Below are 22,622 nucleotides of genomic sequence, written 5' to 3'. Positions count from 1 at the left end.
ATTACCTGATTGATGATTAATTGTTCGCTGACATTGTTGTTGTCTAGCTACAGTAATAGCTAGCTAAAAGTAACCAGCACAATTTAACAAAACTGGCTGCCAGTTTAGCTTGCTAGCTAAATTAGATTAAATTATAATCGTTGTTTTTCAAAATATTTACTGATGGCGGATCGATCGGCTAATCAATCTTGTTTTTTCAATGTTGGAGGGTGTTTTTTCTCCATACCTCGGGCTCGCCTGTCTTATCTCCAAGACTCTTTGCTTTTTAAAGACTCTCAAAATCAAGGGAGATGGTTTATCGACAGAGATGGATGCACATTCAGGCATGTACAATATTATCTCCAAACTGGGAAACTAGCCACATCATGTTCATCAGAGCTCAACATATTATATGAACTAACAGCAAGTCTACGCCTCAGCTCATTACTCCAGGTAAAGTCCTGTAAAATTTCAAACCAACGCTGCGTAACACCTTACATATCCTACGATTGCATTTGCTAGTGCATAGCGGAACATAACCTTAAAATAATTTAGTTCGAGTCAAAGAAGCCTTAACAGCAAGATGAGTGGAAGCTAGGCTTACTGTAGTGATGTTTTTCATTTTCAATTTCAACAAGGCCTTAGAACATTTTCAATCAGGCAAGCATTACTTGCGTGCTCGGCCAGTAGACCTTCAAGTCGCTGAGAGAGCCACTCTGAATTACTGGAAAACTCGCATCTGCAACAAGAAGCAACCGGAAGTCATTGCCAGTCCTGTTTCCTCAGGTAAACCTTGGTCCAGTCGCAGGCTGATATAACCTGACCTGCAACATGTCTCATTGATCGTAACATTACTAATGTGTTGTTTATTTTGCAAGCGATCTACATTTACATTTAGTAGACGCGCTTATCCAGAGCGACTTACAACAAGTACAGGGACATTCCCCAGAGGCAAGTAGGGTGAAGTGCCTTGCCCAAGGACACAACGTCATTTGGCACAGCCGGGAATCGAACCAGCAACCTTCTGATTAATAGCCTGGTTCCCTAACCACTCAGCCATCCGACCCCGATCAAGGGGGTCAGAACTTAATGTGTCATTTTCTCACAAATTCTCTGTTATTGTCTCGGAAACTGTAGTCCATGATGCGGTACCGCTGGGCCTAATCGGGACCCCGCTGATCGATGGAGACGAGGAAGTGCTGTACTGTTTCCTGCCTATGGAACAGATCCGCCTGTACCCACACCTGGTGACGGCACACAACCTGCTCTGGCTTTGTGATAATGTGGCCATCATCGAGTGTGACAGCCCACTCTTCAGGTTCATAGGCAAGCATCCCAAACCCAAACCATCACAAACAAACCTGTAGGTCTGCTTACCTCACTACACAACTTCAAATAAAACATGCTCAGCTCTAGAGCAGAAAGAAACCAGCTGTAACAGGTCTCAAAGTACTTTTTAAATTTCCATGGCCTTGTGCCTGTACATCTGTTGAAGTAAGTAAAGGATCAAACTCGATATTCATTGCGATTGGCTTTAATTTTGACCTCTTGAGCCATCACTTTTAGTTTTTTAACTATGTCTGGAAAAATACGTGTTGATGGTAGCGGAATTATACTATTGGGTTAAGCACATTTAACTAGCTTGTTTTGCCAAACAGGGAAAGCCCATGTTAACTACAGCACTGTGCCATCCAAGCTATTGTTACTATAGCAACAATACAAGACCAGGCAGAGATCATAGTGATCCAGAATGAAAACACCTCTTTCTGAAAAAATGGACTCAAATGTCGTGCCTTCATTTATTTCTCAGTAGCAGAATAAGCACCCAAATATTTTTCGTTTGTTTTGTCGTTCATTTAACATCTCCAAACAAGTTGAAAATCCATCTATCCATCCAGCCGCAAGATGTGAACTGCTGTGTGTTTGAAATTGAGGCAGGGGAGACAGCTGGGAACAGTTAACCAGAGTGACCTGTGTTTGCTTTGTGTCATTAAAGCTAATTTCCTTCAAACGGGAAAGATGTTGCTCCCGGAGCAGTTCAGTGATTATGAGAGGCTGAAAACGGAGGCCAGATCATCTGGCATGTTCGACTTCATGAAAGCTCTGCAGGTATCACATGGTAAGGATCAGATTGATAATCACACATGATACTCCACTCCGTATTTATTAAGCTCCTTATCAGTGCTGCCAAACATTGCTAGAATTGTGGCGGGATTACATAGTTGAGGTCCATATAGATAAAAGACAACATACTTCAACCTGCTTAGAAATCTCAGGTCGGTTGTAAGTGTGTTGGAAGATGAAAACGTCCTTGCTCTAAGACAGCTCTGGGATGTGTGTGACTTGTAACTTCACGGTAAATTGGACCACAGAGGCTAGCTTCGATGGTGACTTCCCTCCGGCGGCCCGTACCAGTGAGCTGTCGACCCCTCAGCCCCCCAAACCTCTGTATGAGATGACCTTTGACCTCCTGGTGAGGTATCAAGACTCCGCTCTGGGTCAGCTCTACGTGGACGGAGACCTGCCCGGCAACAAGCTGTACCTGTGTGGAAACGGCGTCGTCTTCCAGCACGTGGAGTAAGTCACATCCGTAGCCAACTTAAAGTGTCAGGCCGTGATCCATAATGAACACAACAACATTAAAGTAAACATTAAAATGCAGTTAGTCTGGTTTGTTATATGTTTTAGATCTATTACTTTTATCACTTGTATTATTGTTTTTGTTGATTTTATGTAAAGCACCTTGAGCTGCAATTCCTGTATGAAATGTGCTATATAAATAAAGTCTTACTTACTTACTTACTAAAATATGGCTCACGTTAGCTGAAGGCTTGTTTTGTCCGTCTGGCTTGTAGGAACTGGCTGGGAACAAGCCGTCTGCCTCTCACTGAGAGTGGGTCTGAGCTGCAGGGACTGTGTGAGTACCTGGACCAGCAGGATGAGGCCTACCAGGCCTTTAAGGAGGTGCTGTGGGAGTTCCTACTCAGGAAGAAAACCCCAGGGGGTGAGAGTCCTGTCAATACACACACACACACACACACACAGTATACGCACACACAGACACTAGCGTACTGTAGGTACACACACACACAGTATACGCACACACAGACGCTAGCGTACTGTAGGTACACACACACACACACACACAGTATACGCACATACACACACTGTGGATCTCCTGTTAAGCTGAGTTAAAACTGCTGTTTTTCCCTGCTCTGTCTTTTACAGGGTCTTTAACGGCATGGCCCTGGTGTGCCTCAGTGGCAACGTTCAGCGTTTATAAAGTTGTTAAAGTTTATGTTGGAACACACTGGTACGCCACTTACTTTAAAACCCTGTTAAAGGTAGGTACTGTGGACCAATCATATCCTGTCACTTTACTGGCATTTTATTCGGTGAAAACAATCTGGGGTGCGTTTCCCGAAAGCATCGTAAGCCTAAGTTGATCGTAGAGTCCATCGTACGATGGATCTTAGTTGTACGGGCCGTTTCCCGAAACCATCGTAGCTAAAGAGGCACTTCAAAATCGTCGTAGATCAACGAGAGCTCCAGACCAGTCGTAGATCGCTAAGTGCATCGTAGCACAGAGACTCAGTGGAGACACGCGTAGGCCGACCATGAAAACTACATTAAACTCATGCTGAAAGTTAATTCCGATGGAAAATAAGATTTTTTTGGTCCTCTTTTTACACCAGTTACGCTGGAACTGGGATATTTCTTAGTGAACCATACAAGTTTAACTGCCGAAAAAATATCAGAATCCGGTTTATCCTCAAGTAAATTTAGGTTACACAAAATAATTTGATTTAGTGGGTTTGGCGCATGCAATGAAGGTATTTAAAAAACAAATGTCAGTCTTATTCAAAATACTATAACATTGAAATATGGCTGTTGTAATGTGCAATAGAAACTAGAAATGCATTAACGTAACGCTTTTACGAGTACAATAACACAACAACAATTGAACATTGAAGATGTTTATTAGAATTATAGGGCTGGTAGCACGCCAAGCCCGGTGGATGAAGAGGCTGGTGGCAGAGCCGAGCCTGATGTTAGGAGATGGTGGCGCCCAGGAAATGGAAAGACTCCACAGGGTTGAAGTCACACAGGGTGAATGGGCTGGGAGGGAGTGAAAACTCGTACGAAAATCATAAAAGCCATTGAAGATAGCCTAAGTCCTGCACTGCAGACTTGTCCCCTCTGATATGGGGAATTGGATGTGGTCTGAGATGTGGCAAAGTAATGCAGTTGTGACAGCCTGCACAGATCTTGACACTGAGGCCTTGGCGAGCCCATGTCCATCTCCAATAACCTCCAGAAAACTGCCAATGGCATAGAACCTTAACACTGCCAGTAGTTGGGTTAAAGGGGGCAGTGCAAAGGACCTCCTTGTTAGCCTCTGCAGGTCTGCTTCTATGTGGTTCAGGAGCATCATGATATCATGATGTCATCTGACATTTCTTACACTCACAATGAGTATAATTGATCAACCATCAATTAAAGTAGAGTTGATTATTCATGTCAAAAACAATGATTCCATGTTGAAGACATGGGGTATTCATTACTTATGTGTTTGTCATTTGTCACAATGTCATTTGTGGCCAATATGTGATAATTATGAGATTGCAAACATGGTCTTGGGAAGCTGTTGGCCTATGCAAGATTGTAGATATAGTCAGCACTAGAAAATAAGACAGTAAATATGTTGGATTGAGATGCTTGTATTTGTACATTGAATTGTTTAGGATGCTAGCTGGGACATGCCATGTGTGATACCATTCATATGCATGGTTTTTAACCTTGCATAACCCTCCATCAAGTTGCGTCAGAAGAATCACATTTCAGTACAATGGACAGCGTCTTGTTAAGTGCAACTTAAGAGATACGTACGATGGTTCTCCTTACGAGCATGTTCGGGAAACGCACGTAAGAAATAACGATGGATCGTTATTTTCATCGTAGAGAACCCTCGTAACAGCTACGATCCATCGTTATCGGGAAACGCACCCCAGGTTGTTAGCAAAACATTAACAAATATGGTGTCGTTATTGGACACGGTGACTTTGTGTACAAATCCTCCTCTGCCCTAATGACTGAGAGGGTTAAACAGCTGCAGATGTGTACACACAAGTTTAAAACTATGAGGAACCCAAAAGGTTCTGTTAGCCAATTCTCTTTGTGCTCTTGAATGCATAGCTTCAGTATTACTGTGGGCGAGTCAGTAATGGAAACTTTAAATCTGGACATTATGTTCAGTACCCAGAGCTGCTATCCAACGTCAAGAAGACCAGCTGGATCGTGTTCGGAGAGAGCCTTCTCGTTAAAGGAGACGGGCAAATGTTCCGTCACGTACTCAACTTTCTGAGATGCGGGCGGCTGTTGCTGCCCTCCGAGTTCAGGTAGAGTAGGGCGGTCGGAAACCGGAGGTGTAGATAGTGTTGGAAAAATTGAAGATGTAACACATTTATTCTGTATAAGAATGATTCTGTGTTCAGCATTCCTTGTATGTAGGGAGAGGCCATAAAAGATGTCTGGCCTTATCTGTGTTGGGTGAATCATGTGGTCAAGCTGACAGGGGTCAAAAGGCACACACACAAACACTCAAACACGCACGCACACAGACGCCACAGGTAACATGGCGTCTGTTTTGACAAGGTGTTCCGGTTGGTCTTTGCTGTGTAGGGAATGGCAGTTGCTCCTCCAGGAGATTGAGGACTTCCAGATTCCCTCGCTGAGTGGCGCTCTTGAGGACTGCACAGATTACAGGTGATGAGTGGGCCATCGTGGGTCAGTATGTTGGTGTCCAACATGGACCACAGGTGATGGACCAATGTTTATTGATAGGGATTAATCAATCCTCCAGTACGGTCATATGGGGATCAGCGTAAAGCCTATCACAGTGTTTTGATCTTTGTTTGACTTTTTGACGACTGGTAAACCAGCTGCAGTATTGGGTTACTGGAAGACTCTTCCGGAGCACCTGTGTCTGTCTTCTCCACCCAGGGCCTGGATCCAGAGCAGAGGAACTTCCCACAAACTGTCCTCCTCTTCAGCCATGCCCCTGCTTGTCTGCGACGGAGAGCAACACTGCTTTGTAGGGATCCGTTTCCACAAAGTATACCTGTGCTTGTGTCGACCCTGCCAAATATACAAAATGAGAGGTTCTGATTTTCCACGCGTGTGAATTCAATAATCGCTGGCACAGCTCTCTAAGACTGTTGTCAAAGCGTGATGTTTGGAAGTGAAAGTCAACTCCTGAATGCTTTTACGCGTTGGAGTTCTGCAGCAGCTCAATAGCTGCTCTAACTCCCCCCCAAACACTTTGTTTTCCAGAGGGGAATTAAGATCCTGGAGGGAGAGGGGGGATGTCTGAGTCAGGGCCCAAGATGTTTAGTGATAGTGTGTGTGTGTGTCTGTGTTCTAGGGAATGTGTGTGTGGGTGTATTCTAGTGAATGTGTGTTGTAGGGAGTGTGTTTGTTCTAGAAAGAGTGTGTGTGTGCGTGTGTGTGGATGAAATGGCTGCAGTCCAGAGTTTACATGTCCAGTTTAGAAACAGTTACTGTTCGTATCTGCTCAGTTTGTATTGATTTGTATGGGAGGTTTTTGGAAGTTGGAACACTTTGTTGGAATCTTCACAGGAGAGCACGGATCTGAGTTCAATACAGTGGCAAGATTCAGACAACTCCCAAGACCCTTTCATCTGGGTGGATGGGGACGTCTGTCTGTCTGCAGACCCAGAGGGTACACAGAGGCCCAGACACCCCATCCTAAACACAGCGGAGGGCAGCTACGTCACGACAGAAGTCACAGCTGGCTCAAGTCAACCTCCATCAGCTCTCCTTAGAACAGATCCTGTTGACAGATCCTTGCCCTCTGACACGCCGAGTCAGCCGACCTCATCAGCCGCCAATACCAAGATCTCTGCAAAGTTGACAAGGGTGTTCCAAAACAAAACACTCGACAACACAGAACTCCCTGCAACACAAAAGCACGGCGACTCGACTCGAATCTCTCTGGCTCTTTGGCAGATGATTAAATCAAAACCAGCGGTTTGTGTGAACCTGTCGTCAGTGAGTCAGGGCAGCGCCACAAAGAGGACACCAGAGGGCGTAGGACAGACGTCGAACTCCCTCCGCAGAATGATCCAGAGAGGCAGAGAGGCGGGGAGTCTGTCTGCCCCTCTGCAGAGGCTGGTACACATGGTGGAGAATGTGTTTCACACTGGCCCGACAACAAAGCCTTGGGGAACACCGTCTAGGCCAACCGCCAGAACCAGAACCACCCCAGCAGCTGCTTCCAGGGGCCCCACGCCTCTCTCCCTCCCCACAGACCCCTTCCCTGCCCAGGCCTCGGCCAGGCTGTCTGCCCTCACTGCCCTCTTCTCCAGACAGAGGGTCCCTGGGGGCCCCACAGCACATACCCACCCCACACACACAGCTAAGATGGGGGAGCGAAGCAGAGCCAATCCTTACATCGTGACTCAGCCAAGTAACACAGGCAAGCAGATTGGAGATTTGGTTCCTTCTCTACATCTCTCTTTATTAACCCAAGGCTAATCCCTTTTTTCGACAAACAGATGTTTTTGTCTCGCAATAGGCACACCATGAAGTGTGCAGCTGTGTGTGTGTGTACAGTGTGTGTGTGTGTGTGTCCATGTGTTTAGGTGGGAGAGGGAGCGGTTGGAAGGTGCCTGCCCTGAGGAGCTGTGTGTTCCCGGTGAGGGGCTGTGTGCTGCCTGGCCGGGGCTCTGTGGTCAGGGTGGACCACCCTGCAGTCCTGGGGAGAGGAGAACCAGGAGGCTGCTTCACCCAGAGTGTCATCTACACTGCCAGCTCCAGTCTGTACACTGGTGAGAAGGGAGGAGTGGGAGATGCACTTAGGGAGAGGGGGAAGGGAGGACAGGGGTGAGGGGAGGGAGGGAAGGGAAGAGAGGTGGGGGGTGAGGGAGGGGGGAAGGGAGGAGAGGGAGGGGGGGAAGGGAGGAGAGGGGTGAGGGGAGGAAGGGAGGAGAGGAGGGGGGAGGTATAGGGGGTTAGACATGGGGCATGAGTGATAACCCTTGTGTTATCTTCGGGTCATTCTGACCCATCAGTCATTGTGACCCACCATCATATTGCGACAACTTTACCGCATACAAAAACAAAGTGAAGCATTTTCTTTTAACCGTTGGGCTGTCTCAGACCCCCCACATTGCAAAAGTTAAAAGAAAATTATTTTTATTTGTTTTAGTATTTAGTAAATTTGGGTAAACACAACGATCGTTCGTTATGAATCTTTGGGTCATGAGACCCGAAGGCAGCACAAGGGTTGAATAAGAACCTCTTCTCATCAATCACGTTTGATTTTATGAATATTAGTCCTTTTAAGTTCGCTGTGTCAAGTCATGATTCTCAGACATGAGTGGAACTGGATGCTTTTTCCTCAGAATATCAATCACACAAGGTGCAAGATGCAAGAGAAGACGATCAAAGTAAGTTTATATCGTACATCTAGTGCTAAACACTAAGGATACTTGTGTACAGAATTTGATTTACAGCTTACCACAGCTGTTGTGGTAGTACATGAGTGTCCACTAGAGGGAAGCACAGATCACCTTCTTTTATCTAAATAATGTCTGTATCATTGTTTTCCCTGGAAAGCAATCAACGGACTTGTATTCCAGCTAAATGGGATTTTACTAAACAACATTCCTTTGAACAAAACACAAGCTGTCGTGCAGAGCAGTCTATAGCGTGTTATGTTTCCTGGCGGTGTTACAAGGAAAGTATAATCACCATAAATTATTCATCCACTCAAATGGGGCAGATCTGGGTTTAATTCTGCTGTTGATTTGAGGTTTCCCTCTCATCGAAATGAGCGAGGATCAGAGTTTAAAGACGCGGCATTTCCTGTAGTGGTAAACAAGTCCATGTTGTCCTTCCAGATGTGGCCTTTGCATGCTTCAGTCTGTCCTACGAGGAGATATTATACGGACGGCAGTGCCATGCCTTTCTGACGGGGGTCATCCTAGACTCGGTCAGGTTACAGGACTCCCAGGACAACACCATGAAGATAGCCAACCTAGTCTACTCCCTCTGGGTAGGCCTGATTCACATTCATGAAGAGGAGAGATGGAGTGGAGCAGACCTGGGTTAATGATGGTTTGATGTTACTAACCCGGTGCAGGGACACTGAGGGATCAGCTGGGATGCGAATCAAACTCACCTTCATTTCCTTTCAAATCCTTTTCCAGTAAATGATCGATGTATTCTTCCAAGGTTAGCTAAACAGAAGAGACTAACTTGAAACGTCTCTTAAGAGGATGAGCTTCTTTTGTTTTAGTTTCATCCCTCTTTCATGTTCCTCAGACTAGACAGACTGAGGTGGAGGGCTTTGTCTCGGAGCTAATGAGGATCATCTCACCTGGGAGACCGAGACAGAGGGAGCTGCTCCAGCGCTGGCTGAAGGTGAGGGCCTCAAGGGGAACGCTTCCTCTAACAGCCAGTCAGGCAGCCACAACACACACGGTATTCATAGACACAGTCGCTAAATGAACGTATAACAGTGTTAAATTAACTTCAGGATTACTTGTTTAGTAAACATACAAAATACACATCCCACCTGCCCCATTTCAATACTATAGTTTCCATTCTTTTCTCCAGCTCACCCTGACCGTAGCCCAGCGCTACACGTCATGTTTGGAGTTGCTGGGGAGACCACACTGCCGCACCATCGCTCTGTTCCCAGGGGAACGGACCGCTCCTGTATCTCTGGTCACCGCAGTGAGACTCACACACACACGTGCCCTCCAGATGACCAATGAACACACACACACACGTGCCCTCCAGACGACCAATGAACACACACACACACACACGTGCCCTCCAGACGACCAATGAATACACACACACATACACAGACCTGGATACAAAGCAACCCATCTTTATTAAATACGTGTGAACTTGTTAGGATTAAGAAATATGACACTTAAGTACACATTCATGCTCCAGCTACGAGTGGAAATGTGATTAACATTTTCTTTTGTGTGTTTTGTCGATTTGAGAATGGCACTTCAGTGATTCCCTGCTTTTTCGCTGGTTAATACATACATGTACAAAGTTATCACAATCTTATTCTCCTACGGGCTAATATTTACAGACAATGTACATTTTGGTGTTCTTTCTTAATGCCATCTTTTTTTTTCTCAGAAAATATGAACATGGAAAAAGTTGCATTAGCTCTTATTTATCTATATCCCTCTCTCTCTGCCTCTCTCTCTCTCCTTCTCTCTCTCTCCTTCTCTCTCTCTCCATCCCAGGCTGTTCCGTTTTCCAGCCCCTCTCAGGTGAGCAGCTGAGCCGGGCATGGAGACGAAACACACCACACCATCCACGAGATGCAGGCACTACGGAAGTGGAAGCGGAAAAAAAATAAACGAACTCGGTCGAGACGAAGGAACGAAACTCTTAAAACCAAACGACCGTGAGGAAAGATCTTGACCCTTGACCCCGGGTCAATCAAAGAACAGAGGAACAGACGCTGAAGTCAGAAGGGTCCTTTTAAAACACAGCCTTTTATAAAATGAAAAATAAAAAGGCGTCTATGCTTATGAAGAGTAGTCCACAGTCCTGCCTCAGATACCTTCCGCTATCTGCCATTTTCAATTGCAGTCTGCAGCTAAAGTGGTCTATGAGAAAACACAGGAGCAGTTTATAACCGCGTTGTAAACTAGAACAAGAATTATTTACAGTTACCAATATAGTACAGAGAACTACTGCACCAGGAAAAAAAGAGGATAAATATAAGGATATTTAAATCAACTTTTTTTTTTTTTTTTTTTACACAATATAAAAGCTATGCTCAAAAGTGGCTTTTTAAAAAACAGTGCTACGTCCCAGCTGGTGTTGGTGAGTGATGATGAGATTTGCTGGCGCTGAGAATGACCACGAGAAACCCCGTCCATCTTTTCTCTGGGTTTTTGTCTTGACGGTGAAAGCAGGCGAGGATCAATAAAACAATCTTCCATCCGTCAATCCCTCCATCATCTCACATGGTCTTGTCTTGATGGTGATAGCCAAGTATCAAACCTGTAGACAAAGAAAAAAATAAAAATATGATTACACAACTGCTCCCAGCCCTCCCAAATGAAAACATGCCACACGACCGTGGAGAAACGACACCAGGGTAGCAGAAAGCCGTTAGCTGGGGGCATGGCTGTAGATTGCAGTGGTTTTAGATGTTAGGATTTGACTTGAGAGAGAGAGAGAGACAGGGAGGGAGGGAGGGAGGGAGGGAGGGAGGGAGGGGGAGAGAGAGAGAGAGAGAGGAACATATGTAAAGCGTCGCTCCACTTACTCAAAGCAGGGTTACAGGGATCACACTATAGTGGATGGCCCTATGATTTGAGCTGCTTTCTGTAAATGGAGGGAGAGAGCCGGGGTTAGGGGCTGCATGTTACAGGTTAAACAGCACTGTCCAGGTCAGCAGGGATGACATGAACGTTACCGGAGTTTGCATCAGCAGCGTCTGGTGTAGGTGTGAGTGCTTGTCAAAGTTCAGGTTAGGCACAGCTGATTGTCCCAGAGGGTATCGTTTGTGTGCACCAGGACATGGTTTGTGCGTTTTGAGCAAGCAGAGGGGTGGAGATTCGGCACTATGCTTTGACCTTTGACCTGTAGAGCAAATCTGAATGCCCACGTCTACAGGTGTGGGACTGGAGGAGGGTTTAAAAGCAACGTCTCCAGGCTGAAGAGATGCACATTTTATATATAGAGGATGTACCGAATCAAAAGCAAAGTCATGGTGCAGAAAACCACGACTTTTTCGAACACGAAGGATTGGTCCCAAACGCATCCGACACCTGACATCAATTCATGAAAAGCCATTCAATCATAGTAAAACATTTATTAAACGGCCGCATCCTAAGTTATCAAAAAAAGCTGCCCTGTCAACCAAAACTGAAGCTCCGCCCCTGCAGTACGTCGCTGTATGTGTGGGTGTGCGTCGACATCCCCTTCCTACTCACGGCTGAAATGTACTGGCTGTTGAAGCGGGGCTTGTCGGTGGCGGCAGCGGGCGAGGCGGCGGAGGGGGAGTAGCAGGAGGAGGAGGGCTCACAGGGGGAGCTGGGCTCCTCGGACAGGGCCTCGGGCAGGTGGCTGGACACACAGCCGCTGTCTGATCCACTGGAACCACCACTGCCTGAGAGACAGTGAGAGGATGAGCCTGAGCTCTCTGTGGCTGGAGGAAGAGAGGAGGGGAGGGAGGAGGGGAGAGGGGAGGGAAGAGAGAGGGAGGAGGGGAGGGAAGAGAGGGAGGAGGGGAGGGAAGAAAGAGGGAGGAGGGGAAGGAAGAGAAAGACCATGTCACACCACTGTATGTGAAAAATCCGGTATTGTGTCACACATTTGAAAGACTTTTTCTTTCCTCAACCCCCATTCCCCCCACCTCCTCTAATCTGACTTTTCCGTTGGCGTGGGAAAGGATGCTGGCGTCGCTAGGCTACGCTGGACCACGTACTCATGGAGGGCTGACTGCTGGTCTCATTCTCCAGCTCGTCCTCCTCGATGCAGGGGGAGATGAAGGGCCTCTCGGCCGAGGCCGGCAGCAGGGCCTGGTTGCTGTACATGTGCAGGTTGAGGGGGCCCAGGAGGCTGCATGACGAGGGGCCCGAGGCCGCGGGTGCACCGGCTCCAGAGCTGTTCCCCGAGGCCCGCTTGAAGGGGTTGGAGTGGTCGAAGAGGGAGACGGCGATGGAGGCTCTCGTCCTGGCCCCTGGGGGAGGGGGGAGGAGGAGGAGGGAGGGAGGAAGGGGAGGCAGGTTAGACTCAGGGTTAGGCACCAGGCTATACAGTCTAGATTAGTCACATTAGCACAGATCCCCCCCCTCCGCAATTATGTTAGACTGGAGATTACCTTTCACAATAACAAAACACAGAATGATTTGGATGGTCCAGCCTGTTGCTGTGAGAGTGTGTCTTCAGTGTGTCCTACAGGAGTGTGTGTGTCCTACAGGAGTGTGTGTGTCCTACAGGAGTGTGTGTGTCCTACAGGAGTGTGTGTGTCCTACAGGAGTGTGTGTGTCCTACAGGAGTGTGTGTGTCCTACAGGAGTGTGTGTCCTCACCTCTGCCCTTCATGATGTAGTCGATGGCTCTGTCGTTGATGGCAGCGTCGCTAGGCTTGATGTCCAGGAAGGGCTTGTTGCCCACGCCCATGGAAACCATCTCCTGCATGCGGATTTCTGTCCACACACACACACACACACGTTAAGCACACAATGCAGAAATGGGACAGTCTCTGTCTCTGTTTTCAGACCTGGTGAGGTTGAGCCCCCAACAGACAGAGATGATGTGTAACTGACCTAGTGTACACACAAACAAGTCCACGCTGGCTGTTGGAGCAGTAGGAATAACAGGTGCTACTGCTGTGATGTGGTGGGGTGTGTAAGGTGAGCTGCTTCAGGAGCGACACACACGGACACACACACAGCTGTATTTGACTTGATTAAGACTGTGTTTTACATTTACATTTAGTCATTTAGCAGACGCTCTTATCCAGAGGGACTTACAGTAAGTACAGGGACATTCTCCCCGAGGCAAGTAGGGTGAAGTGCCTTGCCCAAGGACACAACGTCATTTGGCACGGCCAGGAATCGAACCAACAACCTTCTGATTCATAGCCCAACTCCCTATAACCGCTCAGCCATCTGACCCCTTTTAACAGACGATCTCACTCTTTAACACACCCACACCCACACACCTTTGTTCCTGTTGGCCTGCTGCCAGAGGATGCTGGTGATGTCAGAGGTCCAGGCGTGCTTGATGTCCTGATTGGCCGCCTGCAGGATGTAGGTCTGGTTCTTGGAGGTCCTGCGTCTGAACCAGACCTCGAAGCGCAGCCCGCTGTCTCCAGACGTCTCCGTCATGCCCACGTCTGCCGTCTGGGACCACGAGAGGGAGACCACCACATTGGAAACCAGCCTAGTGATGTCACACTGATTCCCTAAGCCCTGGTTTCCCCTACTGTCCAATCAGACGAGGCGCCAAGCGAACCCTCCTCATGTTTGCTTGTATATCATGTCATTTATGTCATCACTGCTGTTGCTTGGTGAGAGAAAAGGCTTAGAGACACTCCTGTCTAAAACAGTGCAATACTCCCCAGGGTTCAACAAACTCTACTCTAGTCTATTCTGCTCTATTCTACTCTGTTCTAGTCTGGTCTACTCTAGTCTATTCTGCTCTATTCTACTCTGTTCTAGTCTGGTCTACTCTAGTCTATTCTGCTCTATTCTACTCTGTTCTAGTCTGGTCTACTCTAGTCTATTCTGCTCTATTCTACTCTGTTCTAGTCTGGTCTACTCTAGTCTATTCTGCTCTATTCTACTCTGTTCTAGTCTGGTCTACTCTAGTCTCCTGGCCGCTGGCCTGGTGTGGTGCTGTTCACCTTGAAGGAGTGTTTGTAGATGTAGACGTCCAGGCCGCCCTCAATGCGTTTGGGCTTGCTGAACAGCACCAGGTCCTGCAGCAGGAACACGTGGCGTTGGCACTTTTTCCTCCCGTACCACACGGTGAATTCCCCCTGCCTCACCAGCTGGCCCTGCTCCTTCAGGTTCACCTGCACCACACACACACACACACACACACACACACACACACACAGGACACACACACACGACACACAGGACACACACACACATACAGACATACACACACACATACAGACACACATACTTAATAACCCGGATCTCCTACTCAACAGTGGAGTTATTCTGATCAGGTTCCTCATGATAGCCACGCCCCTCTGGGGATCAGGGGGCGTGTCCTCCCGTGGCTCAGACTCACGTCACAGTCCCGGATGGCGTCCATGGCCAGCAGGTCGTTGCCGTGGCGCAGCTGGAACTTGACCATCTCAGCGGCAGCCCTCAGGTAGGCCAGCTCCGTGTCCTGGGCCTCGCTCACCTCCTTGATCAGGTCCTTGAGCAGCAGAGCGTACTTGCTCATCCTCTGGATGGGCTTCAGCAGGTAGGAGGCCAGGTCCATCTTGTCCCCCAGCTCCAGCTGCTTGTTCTGGGGGAGAGAGGGACGGAGGGAAGGGGTGGTGGTTGGAGGGTTAGGGCTGGTGTTCTGTACAGTGTGCGCGCTGGTCTTTGTGTCTAATTTGTATGTCGCTTTGGATGAAAAGCTTCTGCTAGATTGACGAATCGTCCAAATGTGAATGTAAAAACATTGTTCTTTTCATTTCTCTCTTTGTCTTGATGCAAACATGTATGTGATGGCTAGGTGGACAGTGTGTGTGTGCGTGTGTGTGTGTGTGTGTGTGTGTGTGTGTGTGTGAGTGTGTGTGTGTGTGTGAGTGTGTGTGTGTGTGAAGGCTCCAGACTCACTCTGAAGAAGCTGTTTCCGTGGCTGGCCAGCAGAGTGTCAGACTTGGGCTTGTTCTTGCTGTACAGAGCGTACAGGCCAAACTGGTCTTGCTGTGGGTTACAAAGAGAGAGGGAGGGATGCATTTCAGTTATATATAAGGTAAAAAAAACATTATTTTTTTTCTGTCCATTCTGACCCATTTCAGCACACAGAAGACCCTCTTGTTCTCCCTACACAACTCCTTCCACAAGTGGAAAACATGCGATTTTCCATATCTTGTCATTTGAGTTTTGCTTGGCCGCAACTGTTGGCAATGAGGCAAAATGCTTTATGGCGCATTTTATACTTGTGTGAAACGTGCGATATCTTTCACTGCTGCGTTTCTGGCCAAGAATACCCCGGGTCTCTCTCTGCTGTAGAGCTGGGGGTGGTTCTCACTGAGGTCTATTCTTGTGTGTGCACCCCTAAATCAACCTGAGGGGGTCAGAGAGCGAGACAGAGAGCGAGACAGAGAGGACACAGCGAAGAGAGAGGAAGAGAAGGAAGGAAAGAAGGATAGAGGAAGAAGGAAGGAGAGAGAGAGAGAGACAGAAGGAAGGAGAGACAGAAGGATGGAGAGACAGAAGGAAGGAGAGAGAGAGAGATAGAAGGAAGGAGAGACAGAAGGAAGGAGAGAGAGAGAGAGACAGAAGGAAGGAGAGAGAGAGACAGAAGGAAGGAGAGAGAGGGGAGAGGAAGCGAGGAAGAGGAGGGGATGTACAGAGGTGAAGGAGTGGGCAAGCCTGGATAAGAGAGTTCAGTACATGCGGGCTGCTTTGATAACGCTCTAATACCACTGGAATGTAAAGAGAGAAACAGAGAGATGGAGACGGAGCGACGACCGGATGAAAAAGGAAAAAGCTTTCTATGGACTGTATCGAGAGATGAGAGAATTGGAGAAGCTTTGAGAGGTTTTGCCAACATGAGAACCACCAAGAGAGCTTTGGGATGGAGTGATTGAAACTGCGGTTATGAAAGAGAGAGAGAGAGGAAGAGAGAGGGAGAGGGAGCGGGAGAGGGAGAAAGAGAGGGAGAGAGAGATACAGGGAGAGAGAGAGAGAGAGAGAGGGGTGTGTTTGCACAGCTGGGTTCATACTTGAGGGGTAAAACCATCTCCTTCGGTTTTAAAACTAGAACAACACCTCACCTACTGGAGGAACTGACCCAGCAAATCCAGGATCCCTACCCAACCGCCCTGCAGCGTGTGTGTGTGTGTCAAATCCTGCCCTGACATCCATGTTCATAACTCTTTTACTTTTTGTAAATCATAACTGGCGTTACTGCCACTCGGCGACGGTTGAGGCGGCTCCACCTGCAGGTCTCCCAGGTCGAGTTTCAGCCTAAGGGACGGCCTGACAATCACCTCGTGAACATAAACACAGGGAGCTTTTGTTTGGCTTCTGACATGATCAGAAACATACAGCCTTCACACGGAGGACGTGCCAACTGTTAAGGGTTCAGTGTCAACCACCTCCTGAAGATCGCGTTGCACATTTTATGAGACAAGTGTTTGACTATTGAGACATTCCCTTAGGATGTTTGAGGCCCTTGGTATCCCAATCCTTCTCACCGTTAACATGTACCCTTGAATTCTATAGAAAACACTATTGTAAAGTACTCTACTCACATAACATACAAAACAATGATCCCACATCTTCACAGCAGAAGTGCTAGTGGTTCAAACAACCTTGTTTGCATCTGACCTTAATGTCAGAATTAGCTCGAAAACTTGGCAGCACTTAATCCACCTGAAGTCCCCGGAGCGGACCGTGAGTCGAATCAAACTCGCCTGGAAGCCTTTCTGAACTTCGATGTCTACCACCCCCCTAACACTGGTGTGTATTAGATTCGTATCTACGTACGTGGCGCAGGAAACAGTGGGACACGCGGAGCGGGTGGTTGCAACAGCTCTCCAGCTCCTTGAGGAAGAACTGGCTGTGGAAGTCCACCAGCTTCTCCAGGTTCCCGAAGATCACGGAGCGTTTCCCCCGCAGGTCCTGCGGCAGGTCGGGCCGCTCCATCTCAGGGAAGTAGTGCTCGATGATGTAGCGCAGCGAGCGCACGTACTCTCTCTCCGTACTCACCATCTCATCCACGATGTGGCGCAGCTTGCTGCTGGGAGGGGGGGAGGGAGGCAGGGAGGCAGGGAAGGAGGGAGGCAGGGAAGGAGGGAGGCAGGGAGGGAGGCAAGGAGGGAGGGAGGGGTGGAGGGGAGGGAGGGCAGAAAAAGGATGTTTAGTACCACTGAAAATGTAGGCTTCTGTATTGTAGGTGACAGACAGGCCCTGACACATCCACACAGACAGGCCCTGACACATCCACACAGACAGGCCCTGACACATCCACACAGACAGGCCCTGACACATCCACACAGACAGGCCCTGACACATCCACACAGACAGGCCCTGACACATCCACACAGACAGGCCCTGACACATCCACACAGACAGGCCCTGACACATCCACACAGACAGGCCCTGACACATCCACACAGACAGGCCCTGACACATTCACACAGACAGGCCCTGACACATCCACACAGACAGGCCCTAACACATCCACACTATACTAGCGTCTAGCTTAATGAATAAACTGTAAAAATCAAGATCAGGGGCACAACGTCAGAGGAACGTTTAACATCAACCACCTTCCCAGACATGTGGAGGCCTGTGCCACCGTGTCACAGCAGGTCCCCCCTGCACTGTGTCTGGAGGGAGGTCCTGGTCATCATATCCGTGGGACCGAGATGCTATCTACGCCACAGCGAGGATGAGTCACGGTGCCCTTTTACACGACAGGACTTAGTAGGAGGGGAGAGGCCGGAGAAAGTGTTTGCACTTCAGATTAAATGTTATTTTTATTGCTGCGCCGACCTGTTATCAGACTTACGTAATGTTGAAGTGATGCTATACAGCGCTGTCTGGTAGTTCACAGACTGTTCTTTAGTGCCAACCACTAAAACACAGTTTTAACGGTGCACTTTAGATCCTTGAAGCTCCACCGTACTGACTATAAGCAATAAGTTGTTTTTGGATAAAAGTGTCTGCTGAATGACAAGAGCGGATCAAGCAGCTGCGGTGAGATGAGACCCACTAATGTTGTTGAGAAGGACAGACAGACAGACAGACCAGGTATCCCAGGTTTCACATCAGGCCTGAGGGCCTGTCCGAGGAACACACCCAGCTGGAACTGAGGCTGAACATGTGCACGTGTGACTGGAGGCTGTCTGACACAGGGAGACCTAAACAACTGGACTAACACAGACCGGGTTCAAACACTGTTTCAATCACTTCTGAGGTCCAGAGTCAAATCAAAATACGGTTGTTGGGTGATTTATTTCCCATGGCCATAAACCTTTTCTCCGTCTCTCTCCCTCGCTCTTTCTCCCTCCCTGTCTCTTTCCCTGTCTCTCTCCCCCTCTCTCTCCCTCTCTCTCTCCCCCTCCCTTTCAGTGTGTTATTCTTGGCGTGCTGGTAGGTCTACAAGCTGGCGGCCCTACAGCCAGTCTCTGCAGGTCTCCAGGGCCTGATAGAAGGTGTTTATAATACTGTGTGTGTAAGTTAACCGGGGGTGGGAAAGCTAACGCTAATGCTATTCTGCCTGATTGTCAGTGGGCTACTTGGCTAAAGTCCTCTTGGTATGAGGTCTGGTCCAGCCAGGCCCTGCTGCACTGGGCACCAACAAGACGGACCTTAAGACCTATTAAAATGAAAAACAGAAGCACTCGTTGGTCCCATCGGGCTGATAAAGGACCACAAGGTTAAGCCAGTGGAAAACAGGACCTGAAGGTTATTTCATGGATGTGTGGAAGATGATTACGTTTTTTCTAACGCTTTCTAATACCTCTTTTTAATTTTTTGGCTTCTCAAGAGAGACTGGCAAGCTGGATAAAAAGACCTTTACAAATACAGAAGAGGTATACTTAAAGGGACAAAAGCAACAATAGGTGTGGGGGGTCGTGCCTCTGTGGCTTCTCCCCTCTCTCGCTCTCCCCCTCGCTCGCTCTCCCCCTCGCTCGCTCTCCCCCTCGCTCGCTTTCCCCCCCCCCTCGCTTTCCCCCTCCCTCGCTCTCCCCCTCCCCCCCTTCCCTCGCTCCTCTAGCTTAAGGGCCAGCCCTAGGGGAGTCCCGCTCCACTCTGCCACCCCGTTGGGCATGGATGGTGAGTAGGGGTGATGTGTGTGTGTGCGTGTGTGCGTGTGTGGCACCTGGCCCAGCCCTCCTCAGTGCCTGAGGCCACACACAGTGCCTCCTCGGACACAATGACCCCCCTAAACCCTCCCCACCCACTCTCACACACACACACACTCTCAAACACACACACGCACACACAAGAAACCACCAGACTTAATGCCCCCCACCTTAAGTTCTCAAACACTACAGTACCACAACCCTCGATACAAAAACAAACAACGATATAATCGATGTAGAAGATATTGATATATATCGTCAACTACGGTATAATCTCCAACGTGTTATTTAAAGCTGAGAAAGCTAAAGAAAGCTTAAACAAAAACACAGGAAACGAATAATTCACACTTTCAGAACCGTCCATGTGTGAGGGATCCAAATCAGAAAGATTTAGCACTCCAGCACTGTTTTCCCAACGCCTTAAATACCAAACGGAGGAAGTGAGGGAGCTGTGTGTCAGTTTACTGACATACAGTTACTCTTAACCTCTCTCTCTGGGTGAGACAAGCAAGACAATGTTAGAAGTAGCTCACCCTCCTTCCTCGCCTGCCCCCCAACCACCGCCCCCCCCCCCCCCCCCCCCCCCACGCTGCCTGGGACCCTGTATTAATGGGATACGCTCTAATTGGTGTGGAATAGCCTTCCACTGTAAACCACATGGAGACAAGCGGGGGTGTGTGTGTCTGAATGTCTCTGTCCTCCACTGTGTGTGTGTTAGTGTGTGTGTGTGTGAGTGTGTGTGTGTGCACATCAAAGGAGCTCCTTGTGGCTTCCCAGGGCTGGATTTGTCATCAGTGGCAGGATAGCAGTAGTGGTCTGTAGCAGGGGTGATGATGGTGGGGTCAGAGGGAGGGGGGGGGCTGTTCTCATGGGGGTCACAGGTGAAGGAGGGGGGGGGGGGGAGTATGGCAAAACCATTACAGCTCCATCCCAGTCAGGGAGCAGGGACTTAGCTGGAGGTTCTTCCACTTCCTAGGAGGGGGGGGGTGACTGATCTTACCGAACTAGCATGACGCCTGGTGCCCATTTTCTTGGTCTTTTACACACACACTCACACACACACAGACACACAGAAACAGACATACAGACAGCAATCCTTTGACACATGTAAGCTAGCATTAAAAATATAAAAAACCTTAGAAGATATGGGCCACATTCTAGAAAGGAGATGGGGAGAGTGAGAGAAACAAAGAGAGAGAATAAGAGAGAGCAAGAGAGAGTGACAGGGAGAGAGAGAGAGACAGAGAGTGACAGGGAGAGAGAGAGAGACAGAGAGTGAGAGAGACAGAGAGAGAGATAGAAGGACAGTATATACTGTAAAGATTGAGTTTCCAGCAAGTTCCCTATGGAGTTGATGCACTCAGAGAAAGAGTAACATACCTGGACTGAACAGAAGTTCAAAGTCTTGGTAAAATACAGACACTCCACCCTTCTCTCACACAGAACAAACCCAAATCTGCTACTCAAACCCTACAAAAAACACTTTGGCCCAGTTTCCCAGACATGGATTAAGCCTAGCCCTAAATTAAAAGACGAACAAATTCAATGAAGATGTCCAATGAAAAAGGCATGATGCCAAGACCAGACTTAATCCACGTCTGGGGGAACTGACCCTTCATTTCCCACCAGCAGCACCACAACAAGCGTCCAGTCGACCACCCACCTTCCTTTAACACGAGGCTCGGCCACGGGGCTGCTGGAGGCTCCGGGGGTCCGCAGGCCCTCCCCGGCAGGGGCGGCCCAGCCGTGAGCAGCCAGCCTGGGGCTGTAGGGTCGCTCGGCCACCTCCGTGCTGCTGACCTCCAGCCCCTTGATGAACACCCCCGTGTTGCCGCGGCGCGCAGGCTCGCTCAGCGTCCTCTGGCACGTGCCGTAGCGGGCGCCCTCGGGCGTGGCCGGGCAGTCAAAGCTCTGGGTCTTGCGGAGCAGCTGGCGGCGGCTGGCGGGGGTGGCGCTGGGGGCGGAGTCGGAGTCGAGGGGGGGCAGGGTGGGGGTGAAGGAGCAGGAGGAGGCGCGGGCCTGGGCCTCCAGACGGCTGCGGTGGGACGACTCATCGGACGAGGCGCTGCGCGTGAGGCGGGGGTTGTGGTGCGGGGGGGAGAGGGGCGTGTGCGGGGGGAGGCGGGGCTCCAAGACGTAGGGGGAGGAGTTTATGGAGGGGGTGGAGCCACAGTCCCCACCCCAAGAGGCCTCAGGTCTGGGGGCGCACGACGAGGAGGCGGAGCTAGAGGTGGAGGACAGCCTCTCGCGGCCGGCGCTCCACACGCCCGAGAACGCCTTGCGGCAGGAGAGAGACAAGCTGGAGCTCCTCTCGTGGCCGCCGCCACCGCGCGCTCCCTGACCCTCCGAGTGGCGTCTGGGCGTGGCCAGGCCATCGCCGGACGCCTTTGCAGCGGCCCCGCTGTCCGGTACGCCTCGCCGCGTCCTCAGCGCCACCTCCAGCTTCTTCTCAAACATCTGACGGGTCTCCTGGCATTTGGACCAAGCGAACTTCCACTGCCTGAGGCCCTGCTCGTTCTTCAGCTCCCCAGCCAGCTCCTTCATCTCCTGGAAGCGGACGTCCGGGATGGGGGGGTGCTGGCGCCCGTAACCCTCCAGGCAGCCAATCACACCCTGGCACTTGTTGGGCTGAGAGCAGTCCTCCATGCTGACGCAAGCCAGGTGACGCATGCCCTCCAGAGCCCACTCATACGCCTGGGAGAGAGAGACAGAGAGAGAGAGAGGGGGGGAGGGAGGGAGAGAGGGGGGAGGAGAGAAAGATGGAGGGGGGGAGAGAGAGAGGGAGAAAGTGAGAGAGAATCGGGTCAGTTTTCGGTCACACCCACAGAGAAAGCAGACATTGATGGAAGGGTGGAGAGGAAAGCTCTGTGAGAGTGAGAGAGAGAGAGAGAGAGAGAGAGAGAGAGAGAGACTTGGTGTGGCTCTGAGGCTACGTTAGCTAGCACAGCTTGGTGGATGAGGGCCCACAATGGGCCTGTTTTTCACACGCGTTAAAGAGAGAGGACAAGAGAGTCTTTATGGGGATGAGGCAGGACTGACACACATGGAACTGAAAGACGATTCTCCTCCGA

General features: G+C 49.4%; 2 protein-coding genes across 5 annotated transcripts; one reads left to right on the top strand and one right to left on the bottom strand.

Moving 5' to 3' along the window:
- Positions 1 to 162: 162 nt before the first annotated feature.
- LOC124488294 (BTB/POZ domain-containing protein KCTD19-like) lies at positions 163 to 10,799 on the top strand. The gene is made up of 13 exons (XM_047050924.1): positions 163 to 432; positions 618 to 765; positions 1,117 to 1,305; positions 1,976 to 2,098; positions 2,352 to 2,556; positions 2,835 to 2,983; positions 3,241 to 3,323; positions 5,236 to 5,378; positions 5,662 to 5,745; positions 5,983 to 6,060; positions 8,857 to 9,058; positions 9,328 to 9,426; positions 9,622 to 10,799. The coding sequence occupies exons 1-13, from the start codon at positions 163 to 165 to the stop codon at positions 9,856 to 9,858; spliced, it is 2,010 nt and encodes a 669-aa protein (XP_046906880.1). The 3' UTR covers positions 9,859 to 10,799.
- On the bottom strand, positions 9,881 to 22,271 carry plekhg4 (pleckstrin homology domain containing, family G (with RhoGef domain) member 4). 4 transcript variants are annotated; one of them, XM_047050929.1, is made up of 11 exons: positions 21,215 to 22,271; positions 17,225 to 17,477; positions 15,344 to 15,433; positions 14,802 to 15,026; positions 14,404 to 14,574; positions 13,720 to 13,900; positions 13,085 to 13,201; positions 12,479 to 12,733; positions 11,985 to 12,199; positions 11,315 to 11,373; positions 9,881 to 11,046 (listed from the first exon to the last, which is right to left on the bottom strand). In XM_047050929.1, the coding sequence occupies exons 1-10, from the start codon at positions 22,219 to 22,221 to the stop codon at positions 11,335 to 11,337; spliced, it is 2,553 nt and encodes an 850-aa protein (XP_046906885.1). In that variant the 5' UTR covers positions 22,222 to 22,271; the 3' UTR covers positions 9,881 to 11,046; positions 11,315 to 11,334. The 4 variants fall into 4 exon arrangements, with proteins under 4 accessions (XP_046906885.1, XP_046906887.1, XP_046906888.1 ...); XM_047050931.1 differs by having other exon boundaries at positions 17,225 to 17,474; XM_047050932.1 differs by lacking the exon at positions 11,315 to 11,373.
- Between the last annotated feature and the right edge of the window lie 351 nt (positions 22,272 to 22,622).

This window comes from Hypomesus transpacificus, unplaced genomic scaffold (genome assembly GCF_021917145.1).
Source record: "Hypomesus transpacificus isolate Combined female unplaced genomic scaffold, fHypTra1 scaffold_132, whole genome shotgun sequence".
Taxonomy (NCBI): Eukaryota; Metazoa; Chordata; class Actinopteri; order Osmeriformes; family Osmeridae; genus Hypomesus; species Hypomesus transpacificus.
Note: the sequence above shows the minus strand (reverse complement) of the source record. Positions and strands in the feature narration are given on the sequence as shown.